Source organism: Ostrea edulis, chromosome 2 (assembly GCF_947568905.1).
Source record: "Ostrea edulis chromosome 2, xbOstEdul1.1, whole genome shotgun sequence".
In the NCBI taxonomy this organism is placed as follows: Eukaryota; Metazoa; Mollusca; class Bivalvia; order Ostreida; family Ostreidae; genus Ostrea; species Ostrea edulis.
Window position 1 is genome coordinate 68714971 of NC_079165.1, and position 16851 is coordinate 68731821.

At 35.5% G+C, this 16851-nt stretch overlaps 1 protein-coding gene across 1 annotated transcript in view; it reads right to left on the reverse strand.

Annotated features, from left to right (window-relative positions):
- Positions 1-16851, reverse strand: part of LOC125679140 (uncharacterized) — a 33599-nt gene that overhangs the window by 14754 nt on the left and 1994 nt on the right. The window contains exons 3-11 of the mRNA XM_048918112.2: positions 16585-16702; positions 14786-14864; positions 13708-13813; positions 12061-12175; positions 8133-8221; positions 7234-7379; positions 5140-5260; positions 2022-2105; positions 12-117 (exon numbers count right to left, since the gene is read on the reverse strand). Coding sequence (XP_048774069.2) covers positions 12-117; positions 2022-2105; positions 5140-5260; positions 7234-7379; positions 8133-8221; positions 12061-12175; positions 13708-13813; positions 14786-14864; positions 16585-16702 — 964 coding nt within the window. The remainder of the gene's footprint in view (positions 1-11; positions 118-2021; positions 2106-5139; positions 5261-7233; positions 7380-8132; positions 8222-12060; positions 12176-13707; positions 13814-14785; positions 14865-16584; positions 16703-16851) is intronic.

Genomic DNA, 16851 nt, shown 5'->3' on the forward strand with positions numbered 1-16851 from the left:
CGAAAACTTACCATGTTGCTATGAGAACAAAAATTCCATTAGGCGAGGAACTTGCACCTAAAATTTTTCTCATACCAACAAAGTCTGTTGTTAGAGTTGAAAACAGCAGTTCAATATCTACAAGCAAAAGTACATGCTAAATGGTGATACATATTTACAGCTTTTGCAATAATGCCCATACAAGTCACATTTAACATTAAAACTGTAAATAAACTCATCATCACATCACAGACCAAGGTAACATAATGCAAAGATCATCAGAGCAAAGAGCATCAGGAACTGCTTCACAGACACAATGGCCAGGGCCAAATAAATATCTAGTATTAACAAAGGTGTGTATCAGCAAATATACATGTAGCAAAACTTGTAGTAATTTCTGGTTATACCAAGCCAGATAATACATGAACTTTGAATGGCATACAGATGATTAATTACAGTACAATAACTGCAATTGTTATATTATAAGACTTCTATATAAATGAGATAAATCAGCTATATCATACACCAGTACTATTGTCACTACAGTACTATTGTCACCTTACAGTACCATTGTCACCCTACAGTAGTCATTCTACAGTACTATTGTCACCCTACAGTACTATTGTCACTCTACAGTACTATTGTCACCCTGCAGTACTATTGTCACTCTACAGTACTACTGTCACTCTACAGTACTATTGTCACCCTGCAGTACTATTGTCACTCTACAGTACTACTGTCACTCTACAGTACTACTGTCACTCTACAGTACTACTGTCACTCTACAGTACTACTGTCACCCTACAGTACTATTATCACTCTACAGTACTATTGTCACTCTACAGTACTACTGTCACTCTACAGTACTATTGTCACCCTACAGTACTATCGTCACCCTACAGTACTATTGTCACTCTACAGTACTACTGTCACTCTACAGTACTATTGTCACTCTACAGTACTACTGTCACTTTTCAGTACTATTGTCACTCTATAGTACTATTGTCACTCTACAGTACTATTGTCACCCTACAGTACTATTGTCACTCTACAGTACTGTCGTCACTTACAGTACTATTGTCACTCTACAGTACTGTTGTCACTCTACAGTACTACTGTCACTCTACAGTACTATTGTCACTCTCAGGGCCGTCAATCTACCTGAATTGGGTCCGATATTCGGCCCCATTCCCAATCCAAGAAAGTGCCCTTTTTTCCCAATTTATAAGTAAAAAATTTCCAACTCGACCAACCCTCGAACTCGGAAAAAAAAATAAATAAAAAAAACAAAACAAACAAACCAAAACTCAAAACGCTGTATCGTGTTTATCTTTTCGGCGTATCGTGTTTATCTTCTCGGCGTCTAAATGACCGAGATGCGTTTTATTTGAAGCGTTTGAGCGGTCCTGATGATACAGCAAATTGTACTAGGAGAATTTGTTTAACAGAGCTAATATAAAACATTTAACTTTTAAGAATTTAGGTATTACATTATGTACATGCTACAGCGTGTTTTGTGTTCTCGCAAGTAAAAAGTGATCAGTACGAAATCGCGTACGAACTGATGAAAAAAAAAAGTCGCACAATGCGAAGTATTACAGGAAAAAAATTGATCAAAAATCAAAATCGAAATGCAAGCGCAAATTCTAACCATTCTGTAAGTTTCCCAATTTTGTTCAAAATGACGCTAATTTTCCCAATCTCAAGGGTCCCGGTCCCTGTACCAAAATATACTGTGACAGCCCTGACTCTACAGTACTATTGTCACTCTACAGTACTATTGTCACTCTACAATGTGTTACATTTCATCCCCTCATGTATTTTCTAAAAAGGAAATTTATTTTTCATATTTACAATCTATTTTTGTTTCTATTACAATTCCTAGCTGTTAAAACAAACATAGTACATGTATATTTATAAAGATTTGTACGAACATTCTTCACATAACTGTATCGCATTCACAAGGAAATGGCTATCATTACAATTGGTAAAGATATATATAGAAGGCAAAAACATTGGAAACGTAAATATCAAAATGTAACCTTCTCCATTCAGTGATGGTCGACAAATCTGCAATTGCCCTTCCTCTGATGACATCACAAAGGAATCTTCCGTGACAAATAAGCCTACAATACAAGAAATATTGTCTTACATATGTACTTCTTCACAGTTAAATGTCGTTCCACTCTCTTCAATCTGAGTAAGTTTGATTCACTTAAAATTGTGGTCCAAATTTTCTGACTTTTCAATTTAGCTTGCTTTCAACTAAAATGTGTACAGTACACGACACAAGTTTTATGAATGTTCCACGCAACGCGGTGGAACAAATTTGCCCCAAACACGGTGGAACTTTAGAATTGTCGGCACCTTTGAAGTCCTATTTTTTCCGCGTGAGTCAGACATTGAAGTCCATGGAGGATCTCCGTGGATGCCACCTCGCATCTCCGTGGATGTCACCTGTACCTCCGTCGATGCCACCGTGTACCTCCGCGTGATAAAACAAAGAAATAATTTCCGAAATGATCCACCCTAAAAACCTTTTCCCTTGGCCAGCATGCATGCCCCCCACCCCATTAATTATTTAGAAATTAGCTATCAATCATTCAATTCTTGTAATTATTGTTTAATGATACGTTGGTGTTTTCGGCACATATCCGTATGTAGACTTCCCTGGAGACGTTCACACCTTTTTATGAAATGCCCAAATTCTCGACATCCTGTATATAAACACCTATGTTATTCCCACCACTTGTTGGTACCGTATTTTGCCGAATATAATACGCAGTGGTGTTTAATACGCACCCCCACTTTGAACCTAAAAGTTGGTGAAAAAACGCACTTCGGGTGTATAATACGCAGCAAAAATTTTGACCAAGCGGTAATCTTTATTTTATACTTAGTGTTAATTTTCACTTAATATTTCTGCAGAAATAATGAATTCTAAACAACGCACAATAATTTGCAAACTTTTTGAGATGAGGTCTACATCGCGGTAATCTTCAATGAGACTCTTCAGGGAAATATCAACAAAGCACGAGATTTTGTAGCATTAAAGTCTTAACTGACTCGATATTTCCTTTGTTGAAACTTAAAATCAATCAAATAGCCGATGTTATAAAAATAAAATTAAACTATCGCTTATTTTACTGTAATCAACACACCATGGTAGGTACAAAGATGCAAATTATCAACTCCTCGTTAACTACGATGACTATTAAAATGTGTGAAAAAAAATTTTGTTAGGTATTTCTTTACCCGGAGGGGGTATCTAACAAAAGTACAGTGTACACAACAATGGCTTCGTAAAACACACGCTTTTACGCAAGAATAGTTATTTCAAAGATTCAAATTAGTATTTCATTAAAAATTAGGCCTATTCATAAAACTTACAGTAAACCAACTTTTAGCAAGTGACAAAATTATTTTCCAACAATTTTAGCATGTGACAAGGCATTATTGTGTACACATGCTTTCAATAATGGCGGCATGTGATGTAATGAATAGTCAGATCCAATGCAATTTGATTGGCTGTTTGTTTCATGATAATTGAATTATTCAGATATTGTAAGTATATATATCACATTTTCTGCAATTTTACGTTTCTGTAGTAATTTTCTTGAGGTCGAATTTTCTAGTTAATAAATAGGTGAACGTGAAAAGGCGTACAGTATCCGAAGCCTTGGTCTTTGAGTGAAATATTACACTACTTAATCGCCGAGTTTCATCTGGAAAAAAAGGTCAAAAACCTATTGTGGTATATAATATGCACCCCTTTCTGGCACAAAAATATTCTCTAAAAATAGTACGTATTATATTCGGCAAAATACGGTACTTTGTTTCACGGCACGTGCAGCACAATTTCCCCAAATAAAAGAAGGGTCATGAACAACGACAATCACATGCCAGTAATTTCAATTTGATAAATAGCAGTTCAAAGAAATGTGTACCATATGCAGTGGTTTATTTTTAACGTAAGGTTTTCATTGTAATTAGGAATAGGTGATTAAGGTCTGCTATATACATGTTTACATTGGAGATGAATTTCATTATGTACTCAACTGTGATGCAATGTGAGCAAAGAATCAAATTTTTATTACCTAAACAAATAAAAATTAAAAATATCTTTACTTTTAAACAAACCTTTAGAAAACTCCGTACTTTCATTAAGAAAATAAGAAAATAAAATGTGCTCTCCTACCTAGAATGCCCATACTTCACATTAATAATAACACGTTTTTTTCTTACTAACTTGATAAATACTACATTACACGCATGTATTATTTACTAAATGTATATGTAACAGCTTTTTGTCTTTATATTTTTGTATACCATTGCATAATGGTGATGAAATCCAATAAATTGAATTGAGTACATGTATTCTTGAAATATCACAAAGTATACAGTTGACAACGACTGAAATAAAAATGCAGACGTTTTCTCGTTTCTTCAGTGACTCACAAACTTGCGCGTCTTCTGAAAGTTGTAAAACAAACGTACTAGGTTTTGGTCAGTTATAACATAATACAGGGGTAAAATTCATCTCATCTCCGCTAGCAATGGGTTTTGGGTCAACTGTGCCTTCGTGGACGAATAATCTTGGCTAGCGAAGATGGAAAAAAAAAAATGCCTAGATAGTCCGCTTGCATTAACATGTATTATGAAGGTGAAATCGAAGAATTATCCAGTAAATCTCTCTCTCTGTTGCTTTCATTATCTAATACATTTAAATTCTAAAATGATTTCATATAGCAATTAAAGATTTTAATAATCGACAGCGTATATGATTAAAAGCAAATAATCGTTAAGTCATTTCTGTTTATATTGATATTAGTCTTTTTTTCAAGAACTAGTTGCATTTGACACCCAGGATTTACATCCTTAAATATTGATTACAAGCATGTAGAATCGGAGAGGGTGTAATTTGAAAGCTTGAAAGTTAAGGATTTAGCCTTGTAGCTTGTAGCGACCTACCCACTGCACGATTTAAGAAATTGAAGTCGGAAGGGGGAATTGAGACAGTTTCAGACTACTATGCTATGAATGTAATGTAATCTATATCATACATAACTAAAGACTTTGCTTTCCATACAAAGAAATTAAATGAAAAACTTCCATTTCTAAATCCATGAGAAACAATGTAAAAAATACATTCCTCATTACCTGTAACAGGAAAATCGTGCAGTCCCAGATGAGAGGTTCGCTTTGTTACTGCTGCGGTCTTGCTGTTAATCACGAATGACAATATATGGATATCCTTGGACACAACAAAAAGCAGTGAATCCTGACAAAAAGAACAAAACAACTGTAAAACTCAGAAACAACATTATACGACAAGCAGGGCCTCATTGTAAGCTTTTGTCAGTACGACAGTGCTCCAAGTCACATCCGGTATCAGGTCGCAAAATGGCGACCTATAAATATTTCTGGTCGCCATTTTCAAATTTCTAGTCGCCATGTTCAAAATTTCTACTCGCCATGGTAAAAGACTTTGTAAATAAGACCTACAAGTTTTTTTTTAATTTGAATATCTTTAAAGAAAAAAATCTACACCCATGTATGCATTTTGTTTGTTTTATTTTGAAATTGAATAGAAATGTGCTGTGAAACATGCTGGATGCTAACAAGTCAAGTATTTGCTCTGGCAAAAGTTGTTTTGCATTGGGCCATCCTGTATATTTTACAGTACGCTTCTGGGGAAGAAAACCCAGCGTTCCACACAAGGATTTGCTTTAAAGTCCTCAATAAGTGGGCCTTCACTGCTTATGCGAATAAGAGCTTCTACTTTTGTTGGATCTTTGGCTGAACAATCAGTACCAACATCAATAAGAACACTACATCCCAGGTTTGTAATTGTCTGTGAAAATTAGCAGCAACAGTTGTCCCACACGACTTACTGCTAATAATGCAGTCACGGACAAAGACGTGTCTCTTACTGTTTCTGTGAAGAGTCACACTTCCACATTTAAAAGATGCACACCAGGTCGTGGTGAAATCGTACAATGGGTGTCCAGAAATGGTGGATGTTGCTGGCTGATTGGCCTCACAAATTCTGCAAAACATTTTGCAATCTCTGTATATCAACCACGAAAATTCCTTCAGCCATTAGGACTGGGGTTTTTCCTTTACTTTTGCATTTTTCTTTAGACACAGCTACGGCATCTTTTAATGCAGAACTTTCTCCGTGTGATTCTTGAATTTCTTCGTTACATGTACTAGGCTGAGGCTTCTACTTTTTACTAAGTTCAAAGTGCTTTTGCTTTCAAACGCTGTTTTGACCAAGACTGAAAAATGTTTATTCAGATTTCCGATCCCGATTTCTAAATTTTACTGGATGCCCAATTTTTTTCCACTCGCAAAAATGCGACTTAAATATAATCTCTAATCGCAAAATCGATTTTCTGGTCACAAATGCGACCGTTTTACTCGCAACTTGGCCCCATCCTACCCTCGGGGGTCATGAATTTTTTAAACTTGGAGCACTGTACGAGCTGTTGTGACCTCGACCTTTGACCTCCAAATCTACTGGTGTCTTGCTCTTTCAGACCTCTATGACAAACATAGTGTGCTGGTTGAACAGTACTTAAAGATCAGTGATTTTTCAACATTTTCCAAAAGAGTCCTGTGGCTTTCAAATTGGAGAAAGAGTCAACATTTTGGTCAAATTGGAAAAACCTAGATAAATCAAACACAGATTGATGTCATTCTTCTTTTATTTTACATATTTAACTTTTTTTCCCCCCTAAAGCTCTTAAATTTTTTTACTATTCTTTCTGAATCACCTAGAATTGATGCGTCTTTGTCATGTCTTACATAAACTATTCACATTGAACTTATTTTTTAACAAATACATTTTTCACCAGTTTTTATTATCGAGAAAAGTGCAAGTTAAATTGGGGGGAAAAATTGGTAATTTTTGGGAGGGGAAAGGACCGATATTTGGACCTAAAATGGGTCTTTAAAAATCACAGAAGATAGTGAAATACAACTCTTTTCTGTATGCTACATTGACTTTAAAATTTACAGATGTCTCCCACTGTTTTAGTTAAAAAATACTGGATATATTGCATCACATATAAAAGGGACAACAGACACAATAACCATTATAAGGTCCCTACAAAAAACACAACTTATAAATCCCTACAAAAAAACACTACTTTTAACATCATCAAAATGTATGCAACATTACATGTTTACAAGCAAAAACAATTAACCTACCAAAACAGTTGGAGTCTTTAAATTGATGACAATAGATACCTCTGACATTAGTTTCCAAGCAATACAGCCAACTCTGATGAGATCTTCTTCTTCATGAATGACAGTCGTGGACTTGGTGGTGACTTGTCTCTTATCCACCGACAAATATATCACTTGACCGGACTGGTAGCCAACAACTAGACCATCTGTGAAACACGAGGCTATCATAAGTCTGAGTTACTCATCTGGGATTGCAAAGTTTCCTAGTAAACTTATTGAAAAGATGCCTTGTCATGCTATGCCAATCAGAATTTAGGGCAGATAATGAAATTAAGACCAAAAAAAAACCCCCCCAAAACAAATGACCACTTCCATTAGAACATCTGTAACTGAATGGTGACTGCATGTGCAGCCTGGTTAAGAGGTTGATTTTTTCAGGCAATCAAAAGTCATTACTATTATATTTTGGTATGGCTCCTCAAAAAATAAAGAGGGAAAAAAATTCCAACAACAAGATGTGTTTGTAATGGCAACAAAGGTAAAAATCTAACGAGTAACAGACAGACAGGTCAAAATCTAACGAGTAACAGACAGGCCAAAATCGAAGATTACAAGGGCATTAACTGTGGGCTAGGTGTAGACTCCTGGTGAATATCCAACTGTAATAATGTAATTGTTCATAGATGACACCAACACTGCCAAGCGTGGATAATGAAAACGAAGTGATGACTAGAGCTCACATTAGTCTAAAGCCAGGAAATAGTTATTATTACAGTAGAGTCTATAATAAAACATTTGTAACACTTTCAAAAGATACCATTTCTTCAATCTGAATTTCATAAACTGTGATCCCTTATCAATATCTCACCAATTTTTAATCCTTCAGTAGAAAGACAAATTGTTCATCATAAAAAGGTATTTCTATCACATGTGTAATATTTGAGTAACAGTGAACCCACCTTTTTCATTGGAGGTTCCAGGACACCAACACAAAGTCGATGGGATGGACGACAGGGGCTGTGTTTCACTAACAACTACGACATCACTTCTAAAAGACACAAAATATATATACTATAGGCACATGTGCTTCTCCCTGATATCAGTAAACAACTATGCATGCTTCAATATTGACTTTATTAAAACATAAGGACCAATAGCTTCATATAAAAAGGGAATCATCTATCCACTTTCATTGAATACAGCAGGTGTCAGAGCTGAAATAAATACCAACAAGAAGCCAATGGGCCACATCGCTCACCTGATTCACCTTGGTCCACATCTAAAGATTTTTCCTACATATTCTCACGTAAAACTTTGATCCTATTGTGGCCCCAACCTACCCCTGGGGCCATGATTTTTACAGAATTGAATCTGCAATATGTCAGAAAAACTTTCATGTAAATGTAAACTTCTTTGGCCCAATGGTTCTTGAGAAGATATTTTAAACATTTTCCCTATATATTAGTATGTAAAACTTTGATCCCCTATTGTGGCCCCATCCTACCCTCGGGGGTCATGAATTTTATAAACTTGTATCTGCACTATGTCAGGAAGCTTTCACGTAAATATCAGCTGTTCTAGCCAAGTGGTTCTTGAGATTTTTAAATGACCCACCCTATTTTTGTATTTTCGTGATTATCTCCCCTTTGCACTCTGAACAAACTTCAATCCCCTTGACCCAAGGATGATTTTTCACTACCTGTTTTAAAGAGTCAGGTCCGTCGCAGCCAAGACTCGAACCCCGGCCTTCTGCATCCGGCGCGAATGCTCTAACCTCTAGACCGCGGCGGTCACTGACTTTGAACACAGAGGAAGGAGGATCTTTAAGTGTACACTTTGGAGCACAGAAGATTCATGATCTTAGCTGTTTCTAATACCAAAATAAGAGGACCTCAGGGGTTTAATTTTTTAAACGAGGATTCAAGTTCCCAGCTTTTTCTGTTTTTTCAGTCTAAAGCCTGATTTTTCTTTTCATACTTTAGGTGTTCACTCAAGCTAATTAAAATCAGATCCAAAATACGCTCACAATCGCTACAATAGGATCTGACAGAACCCAATAGGGGATCATGTCTGCATGACCTTTCGCTGGAAATATTCATGAGAGCTATTAGCCAGTCAGATTGCATCATACAGACAATGATGGCTATTTAGGCAGTTCCCGGCAATTCGTAAACAAATTGCACTAATTTCTCTCCCACGAAGTTTATTTCACACTATAAAATTGTATTTTTTCTTATACGGAATTTTAAACTTGGGCAGTAATGCCTAATCTATTCCGTCCATACAAACAACAAAACGTACGATGTAAAATACACCCAGATTAATTAATTGTATGCTGCGATTTATGTATGAATAAGGATGGGTGCGATTTGATAGTTTTCAAGATGTTTACTTAATTAAAGGGACTGGTTCACGATTTTTGATGAAAATATTTTTCATTTTTGATGTTAAACATTAAAAATATAACTCATTTAATGTTGACAGCCAAAAATTTGACCTTCTGAATGCCAAAAAGCAATATTTTAGCCTTAAATCTGTGTTATGTAAACAAAGACTCGAGTCTTTTTATGTAAACAAACAAGCAAGTGAAATTTTGATTTTGTAATATAATGCATCTTAATTTTGCATAGTCACAAATTTTAACTTTTAGATGACACATTTTACCCCAAAAATGCTTGAAATGTGAAAGGTATAATAAATTTAGATTGATATTCATTTCTTTTGAAAATTTTGTAAACAATAACATACCGCAATCTTTGTTTACAAAACAAATAATAAACTCTCTAAAATGAGCTTCTGTGATAATATATAACCTTAATTTTCATGTGAAATAATGCAAACACAATAGACAGTAGATTTTGATGATTAAAAGTGAAAAACAAAATTTTGGGGAAAATCGTGAATCAGTCCCTTTAACGCGAGGAATATAACGCCAGTTGACGTAAACAGTGCATTGTGACGTTACATCTAGCTGCGATGTGTTTTCTTTCATACCAAAACAATCGCAGTAATTTTTCTTGAATTGTGAACACTGATGATTTCATAGGCAATGCACCGATTGGCTACCATAAAGTTCACATGAACATGACCACTAATCGGGTTATGTCAGATCTACTTACGCAGAGTATACAGCGCAGATATATGACTGATTTTAACAAGATGTACTGTGAGCAATGCTCACTAAGAATACCCCCCCCCCCCCCCCTTACCCCAATCTCCCAAAGGGTGTTGTTAATAGGTATAAATTACCTCTTTCCTGAGTGTAAAAATATGGTATGCATTTGTAGAAGAAAATGGAAGATATAGTCCGAACACAAATCCATGGCATAAACCTATAATTTTGACCTTGAGATCAAAGGTCAAGGTCATGAATGTACATGACACATAGTCTCATGGTGATACACCCATGTCTTATGGTATGACTATGTCAAAACCCTATAATCAATTTTGACCTTGAGGTCAAAGTTCAAGGTCATATACAGGTCATGAAGGTACTCGACACATCGTCTCATGGTGATACACTCATGTGTCAAATATGGTATGCCTATGTCAAAGAACAAAGAAGTTATGGCCCGGACACGAATCCATTGTAAAAAAAACCTTTAATTTTGACCTTGAGGTCAAGGTCATATAGAGGTCATGAAGGTACTCGACACATCGTCTCATGGTGATACACTCATGTGTCAAATATGGTATGCCTATGTCAAAGAACAAAGAAGTTATGGCCCGGACACGAATCCATTGTAAAAAAAACCTTTAATTTTGACCTTGAGGTCAAGGTCATATAGAGGTCATGAAGGTACTTGACACATCGTCTCATGGTGATACACTCATGTGTCAAATATGGTATGCCTAAGTCAAAGAACAAAGAAGTTATGGCCCGGACATGAATCCATTGTAAAAACCTTTAATTTTGACCTTGTGGTCAAGGTCATATGGAGGTCATGAAGGTACATGACACATCGTCTCATGGTGATACACTCATGTGTCAAATATGGTATGCCTATGTCAAAGAACAAAGAAGTTATGGCCCGGACACGAATCCATTGTAAAAAACCTTTAATTTTGACCTTGAGGTCAAGGTCATATGGAGGTCATGAAGGTACATGACACATCGTCTCATGGTGATACACTCATGTGTCAAATATGGTATGCCTATGTCAAAGAACAAAGAAGTTATGGCCCGGACACGAATCCATTGTAAAAAACCTTTAATTTTGACCTTGAGGTCAAGGTTATATAGAGGTCATGAAGGTACTTGACACATAGTCTCATGGTGATCTACCTGTGTGCCAAATATGGTATGCCTAAGTCAAAGAACAAAGAAGTTATGGCCCGGACACGAATCTGCACAGACAGACAGACGGACGGACAGAGTGATTCCTATATACCCCCCAGAACTTCGTTCGGGGGGTATAACTAGATTGGGTGTTTGCTAAGAGTTTTTGTGTTTCTTAGCTCATCATTTTTCATAACTGTGTAATTGACGTTTGGCAATAACAGGCACTGTTCCAATTTATATATCATTGATTGATTGATGTTTTCCGCCACACTCAACAACTTTTTAGTTATCTGGTGGCGCCCAGTTTTTATTGGTGCAAGAGAGAACCCAGATACAATGTACCCGGGAAGAGACCACCGACCTTCCGAAAGTAAACTGGGAAACTTTCTCACTTACCGACGCGAGCGGGATTCGAACCCACATCGACAGAGGTGAGAGGCCGTGTGATTTTGAAATTTTAATTCAAGTAAAGCGTACCAAAAATTCAGCTGCATATCGAAGGTCATTAATATTGATGAGGATGTTCTTTAATACGATTAAAACTGAATCTTAACAAATAAATTTGCTGGAAACTTTTTAAAGTTTGAACTACAGAGTACACTTACTTTGAACACAAAGGCGTGAGGATTTTAAGCAGGTGTATAGCTCCGCTTTTCATGGCCACCGCCAATATGCAATACTTCACATCATCAAAGTTACACAGTGGGGACCAGGCAACATCTACAACAGACATCAAAAACTACACACCATAACAGATAATATTAGTGTCACAACACCTTACATGTAATAATAGCCACGACAACAGTGTGAAAATTAGTGGCTATATAGCCAGCCAAAGCGGACAAAATAAATATTCACTATCATCAATCATTTATGACTAAATACAAGCAGTGCATGTTTAAGTATGCATTACACAATGCAGTAGTAAATACTAACTTAAACTTCATCAATTTTAGAATTTGTATATGATCACATTATGATGACTAAATCTGTCTGCCTATTTACAAGCAGTGATTGGGATAAGCATGCGCCCTGCGCCATAGTCGCATTAGATTAAAAAATGGTGCATAGAATATTGAAAACACTGCACCGATGTGGCGCATATCGTTGATATACCTAGTTTGAGCTTTTCCCCACTGACTTTGTAGATATTTGAACTTTTCAACTTTTGAGCTGATCCCCTCACTTAATCTATATTGATTAAGTGCTTAAAAAATCTTTATCGCTATTAATGCTTAATATATAATAGTCCAACTTTACGTTCTTATAAGCACAAGTATGACTTAAGATTTCCTCCTGACGAAGGGCAAACTTTCTTTAATTTTCGCCAGTACTGGCAGTAGACACAGTTGGAGCAGAAGGAGACGAAGCGAAAACATCAAAACAGACAATCACGACGAGAATCCTAACTTTGGCAAAATTTAACACAAATAATAAAACTAAAGTTACCTATGGCAATACAGTTTGTCAGTAGTGTTTGGATCACAATTTACAGATCTCTCGGACTCGTCATTTTAAAGCGTCGCATAAAAATTTCAATATGGCGCATTCATTTTAGAAATGTTCCACTGACACTAGCTGGTAACGTGCCATTGTCACATTTAGCAATTCGCTTATCCTAATCACTGTACAAGTGGAAATACACTACTTCCATCTGACTAGTTTCTAGTGAAACTAGAATTTTGTTTTCCAGCAATATGGGGTAATCTATTGCATAATTGAACGACAAAACTGATTTTGCAGAAATTACCCCATCAGGGCCATATATTGACTTTTAAATCATTGTAAAACTTTTACATACATGAAAAGTCTATATTGAATGCTTCAGGAACAAGTATAATACAAATGGCATGCTCTCCTCTTAACTTTTAAATCATTGTAAAACTTTTACATTCATAAAAAGTCTATATTGAATGCTCCAGGAACAAGTATAATACAAATGGCATGCTCTCCTCTGCTGAAATGTTGTTTATGTAATCTTTGTTTTCCCACCATTTCTCCCCTTTTCTAACGTATGAATTATCTCTAACTTTCCCTTTCAACGAAATATCTCCTTAAATTTGGCCATAGCTGATGAGAGCAATCTGAGGAGAATCAATATAAGATATTTACATCGCCATATAAAAATCAAATTGATATCGCTGAAATACCACATTTCGGAAAACAGAGGCACGGTTCCGCATTCACTTTTGATTGTGACCTAGAACAATGATAAGACTAACTTAAATGGTACATGCATTCAATATACTTACCTACTACAAACATGTTGTAGCAGACTTCCTTGAATTCACTGAATTTCATTTCCTCTGACACTCTGTCTTTAAATCTTTCAAACAACAAGGACTGCATATCAATCACCTAAATCAAGTACAGTGGAGCCTCGTTAATCCGGACGCTTTGGTTCCCAGCAAAATCGTCCGGATAAATGAAGCATCCGGATAATTGAATCGCATATTTTCTATCTTTACACAAGTAACCATTATATGCCTACTTTATTGATGCATAGTGAATTAAACAGATTCTATAATTGGATTTGACCATTTGCATTAGTAAATAAATTATGATAATGTTAACATTTACATGTATTTCAAAGCACTAAAATTTAATGTACGTGTTCAGTGTATTTGCCTGTGCTTACATTGTGCATATATATGAGCCCTACAAATAAATATACAAAACTGTGTACCGTATGCACTAAAACAAATAATGAAGCACTTTATGAAACTATAAGTAAATAAATCATTAGTATCTAACATAATCATTTAAACTTCAAACATTTCATCACACTTTTACTTCTTAAAGAGGCCGGTAATTTCCATCTGTCACGATTCACGGATTCGGCGGTCTGTTAAAACAATCTTAATCGTTCAAAGTTGATATAAGAATTTCGTGATTATCATGTCAGTTGACAACATACTTTAACCAAAATTCAATCTGCCAGAGTTTATATTTCTTATTCTATAATTATCCAAGACAGTATCTGGAGAACAAAATCATTTAAGCTCCTAATATCAAGACCTACTACTGCTTTGATCTAGCCACGCGCATCTATTATTTTCATGATGCGATAATAACGGAACAAAACTCGGGTGAAACTAACATTACGGGTACATACAAAATTTAATTGTCATTTTCCTTAAAATGGTAATTTTCTCACTTCTACCCAGAGTTTAAAAATTCGAAAGCAATAAAGCTCTTATACAACATCGTAACAAGAATCAATCGTACACAGGTACATTCTACATGCGTGACATTCTAAACGTTAGAAATTTACTACATGTACATGTGCTTGAACATTCATGTATATTTCACGTCATTAACAATCTGTACCTCTTTCCATTTCTTCTTATCATTCCCTTTTACATAAATATTCAGTCTGTGGTCCCCAGTCACAGCTGCTAAGGCACACCTACAATATATACAGAAATTATTATCAGGGGTTTTCCTACCATTTTCAAACTGGGTCCAGGATCCGTAGAATTGGGAAAATTGATGCATAAAATGTTGAACTTAGGGAAAATATGAAAAGTATTACCTTGTGTTTATTTATCAATAAAAGTGAAGAAAAAAAATGTTGTGATGCATTTTAATGTTCACTCTGCATAACATGGTATACATTGATAGCAAAATCTTTGTCAAAGATCTCATTCCTTTCTGTCTAAAGAAAATTCTAATTAATATCTAAATGCATTATATTCAAATTCTACACATGTAGATAACAGAAACCATTTTATAAGAATATTTCCATCAGGTAATTTTATTCATATTGACCTTTTACTAATTTCAATTCAAACATTAGTTTTCGCTTTTTTAAAATTGAATTAGTTAAAACAAGTCCATTTTAAATCGAATTTATCTAGTATATTTTGATGTATTTGCCCGTGTTTTGATTTAAACAGAGTTTAACATACGAGATCGAGTCAATAAGTAACTAGCCTATCCCATTTCCGATTGACCAAGACGGTCACGATTTCTGTGACTTGTTTCAATACATGTTTTATACCTGGGTACAAAACTGTACACGTATCGAGTCATTCTTTAGTAAGATATTGAATGTCAAACATGGCTAGTGATGCAAAGGCATGCTTTTCATCTAAAGTTGAGTACTGTGATATAATTCGGTACCTGCATTTAAAAGGTAAAACAGGCAAGGAAATACACAGCAAGTTAGCCGATGTTTATGGGTCTTCTGCACCATCTCATACTCAGGTTAAATTCTGGGTAGGGGAATTCAAACACAATAGATCGTCTTTAGAAGGGCTGCAAAATTTAGACATATGCTCGGTGCTTACGGCCTTTGAGCAGGGAGGGATCTTTATCGTGCCACACCTGCTGTGACATGGGACCTCGGTTTTTGTGGGCTCATCCAAAGGTCTTTGAAATTGTGTAACATAATTAAAATCAAACTTACTAACCAAGTAAACAGTCTACGTTACGTGCTTTGAACAAATCGTCAAATTATCCATGTGAATCAATGAAAAACGAATACAAGCATTTTATAGGATATAGTATGGATTAATAGTGTTCAACATGAATATACATGTAGATTTCTATTAAGTACAGCTTCATAAATGTTTTTACAATCAAACATTATCGGAAGATTAGGCAGTTCACAAGTGCCACTCGATGTTATTTGTAGTTTTCCGAGGAATGCCGATTGCTTTATACAATTCTGCACTTTCAGTATTTTACAGGAAAAGAAATCAAGATCAAATATTTTTGACTCTCTATGAATGGAATTTTACACAGACAACTTGCTTGGGAAAAAACGATTGTAAATTTGGAAAATATCGGTGATTTTCTATTTTGGAATGGGTCAATTGACCGGACCCAAAATTAAGCCAGGAAAACCCCTGAAATTACACAATAGGTCTAAGTTTTCAGACAAACAGAATATACATTTTTCAAATATTGATTCACAATTCATCATTTTGTACAACTTTCGTATTTCAATCATACAATTGATTTGTTTTTCTTTCACTCAAACGGGTATCACCTGTCAACAGGTTACTATTTATCTGCTAGACGTCTGCTAAATATTCCTTACACATTTACGTTATAATGTGCTCAAATGTCACCCACATTAATAGATTCATCCAACTAATTCATGTACACATCCTGTAATGTACCTTCCCATGGTGTCCACACCTCTGGCTGACCAATGGGCCCTCACATAACCAAGACAAAGAACTTGACCTTTCAGGTAAGGGTGCAATGGGTGGTCAAGAAATAACTCCTGCACTTCATCTACAAAAAATATTTGAAGAGACATTAAAATGAAATGAAAAGATGGATCTGTAATTACTTCAATAAACTTTGCTCTATAATCTAATAATGTTACGAGTGCAATACTTCTTTATAACATCAGATTTATAAGACAACAGTAAATTTTCACC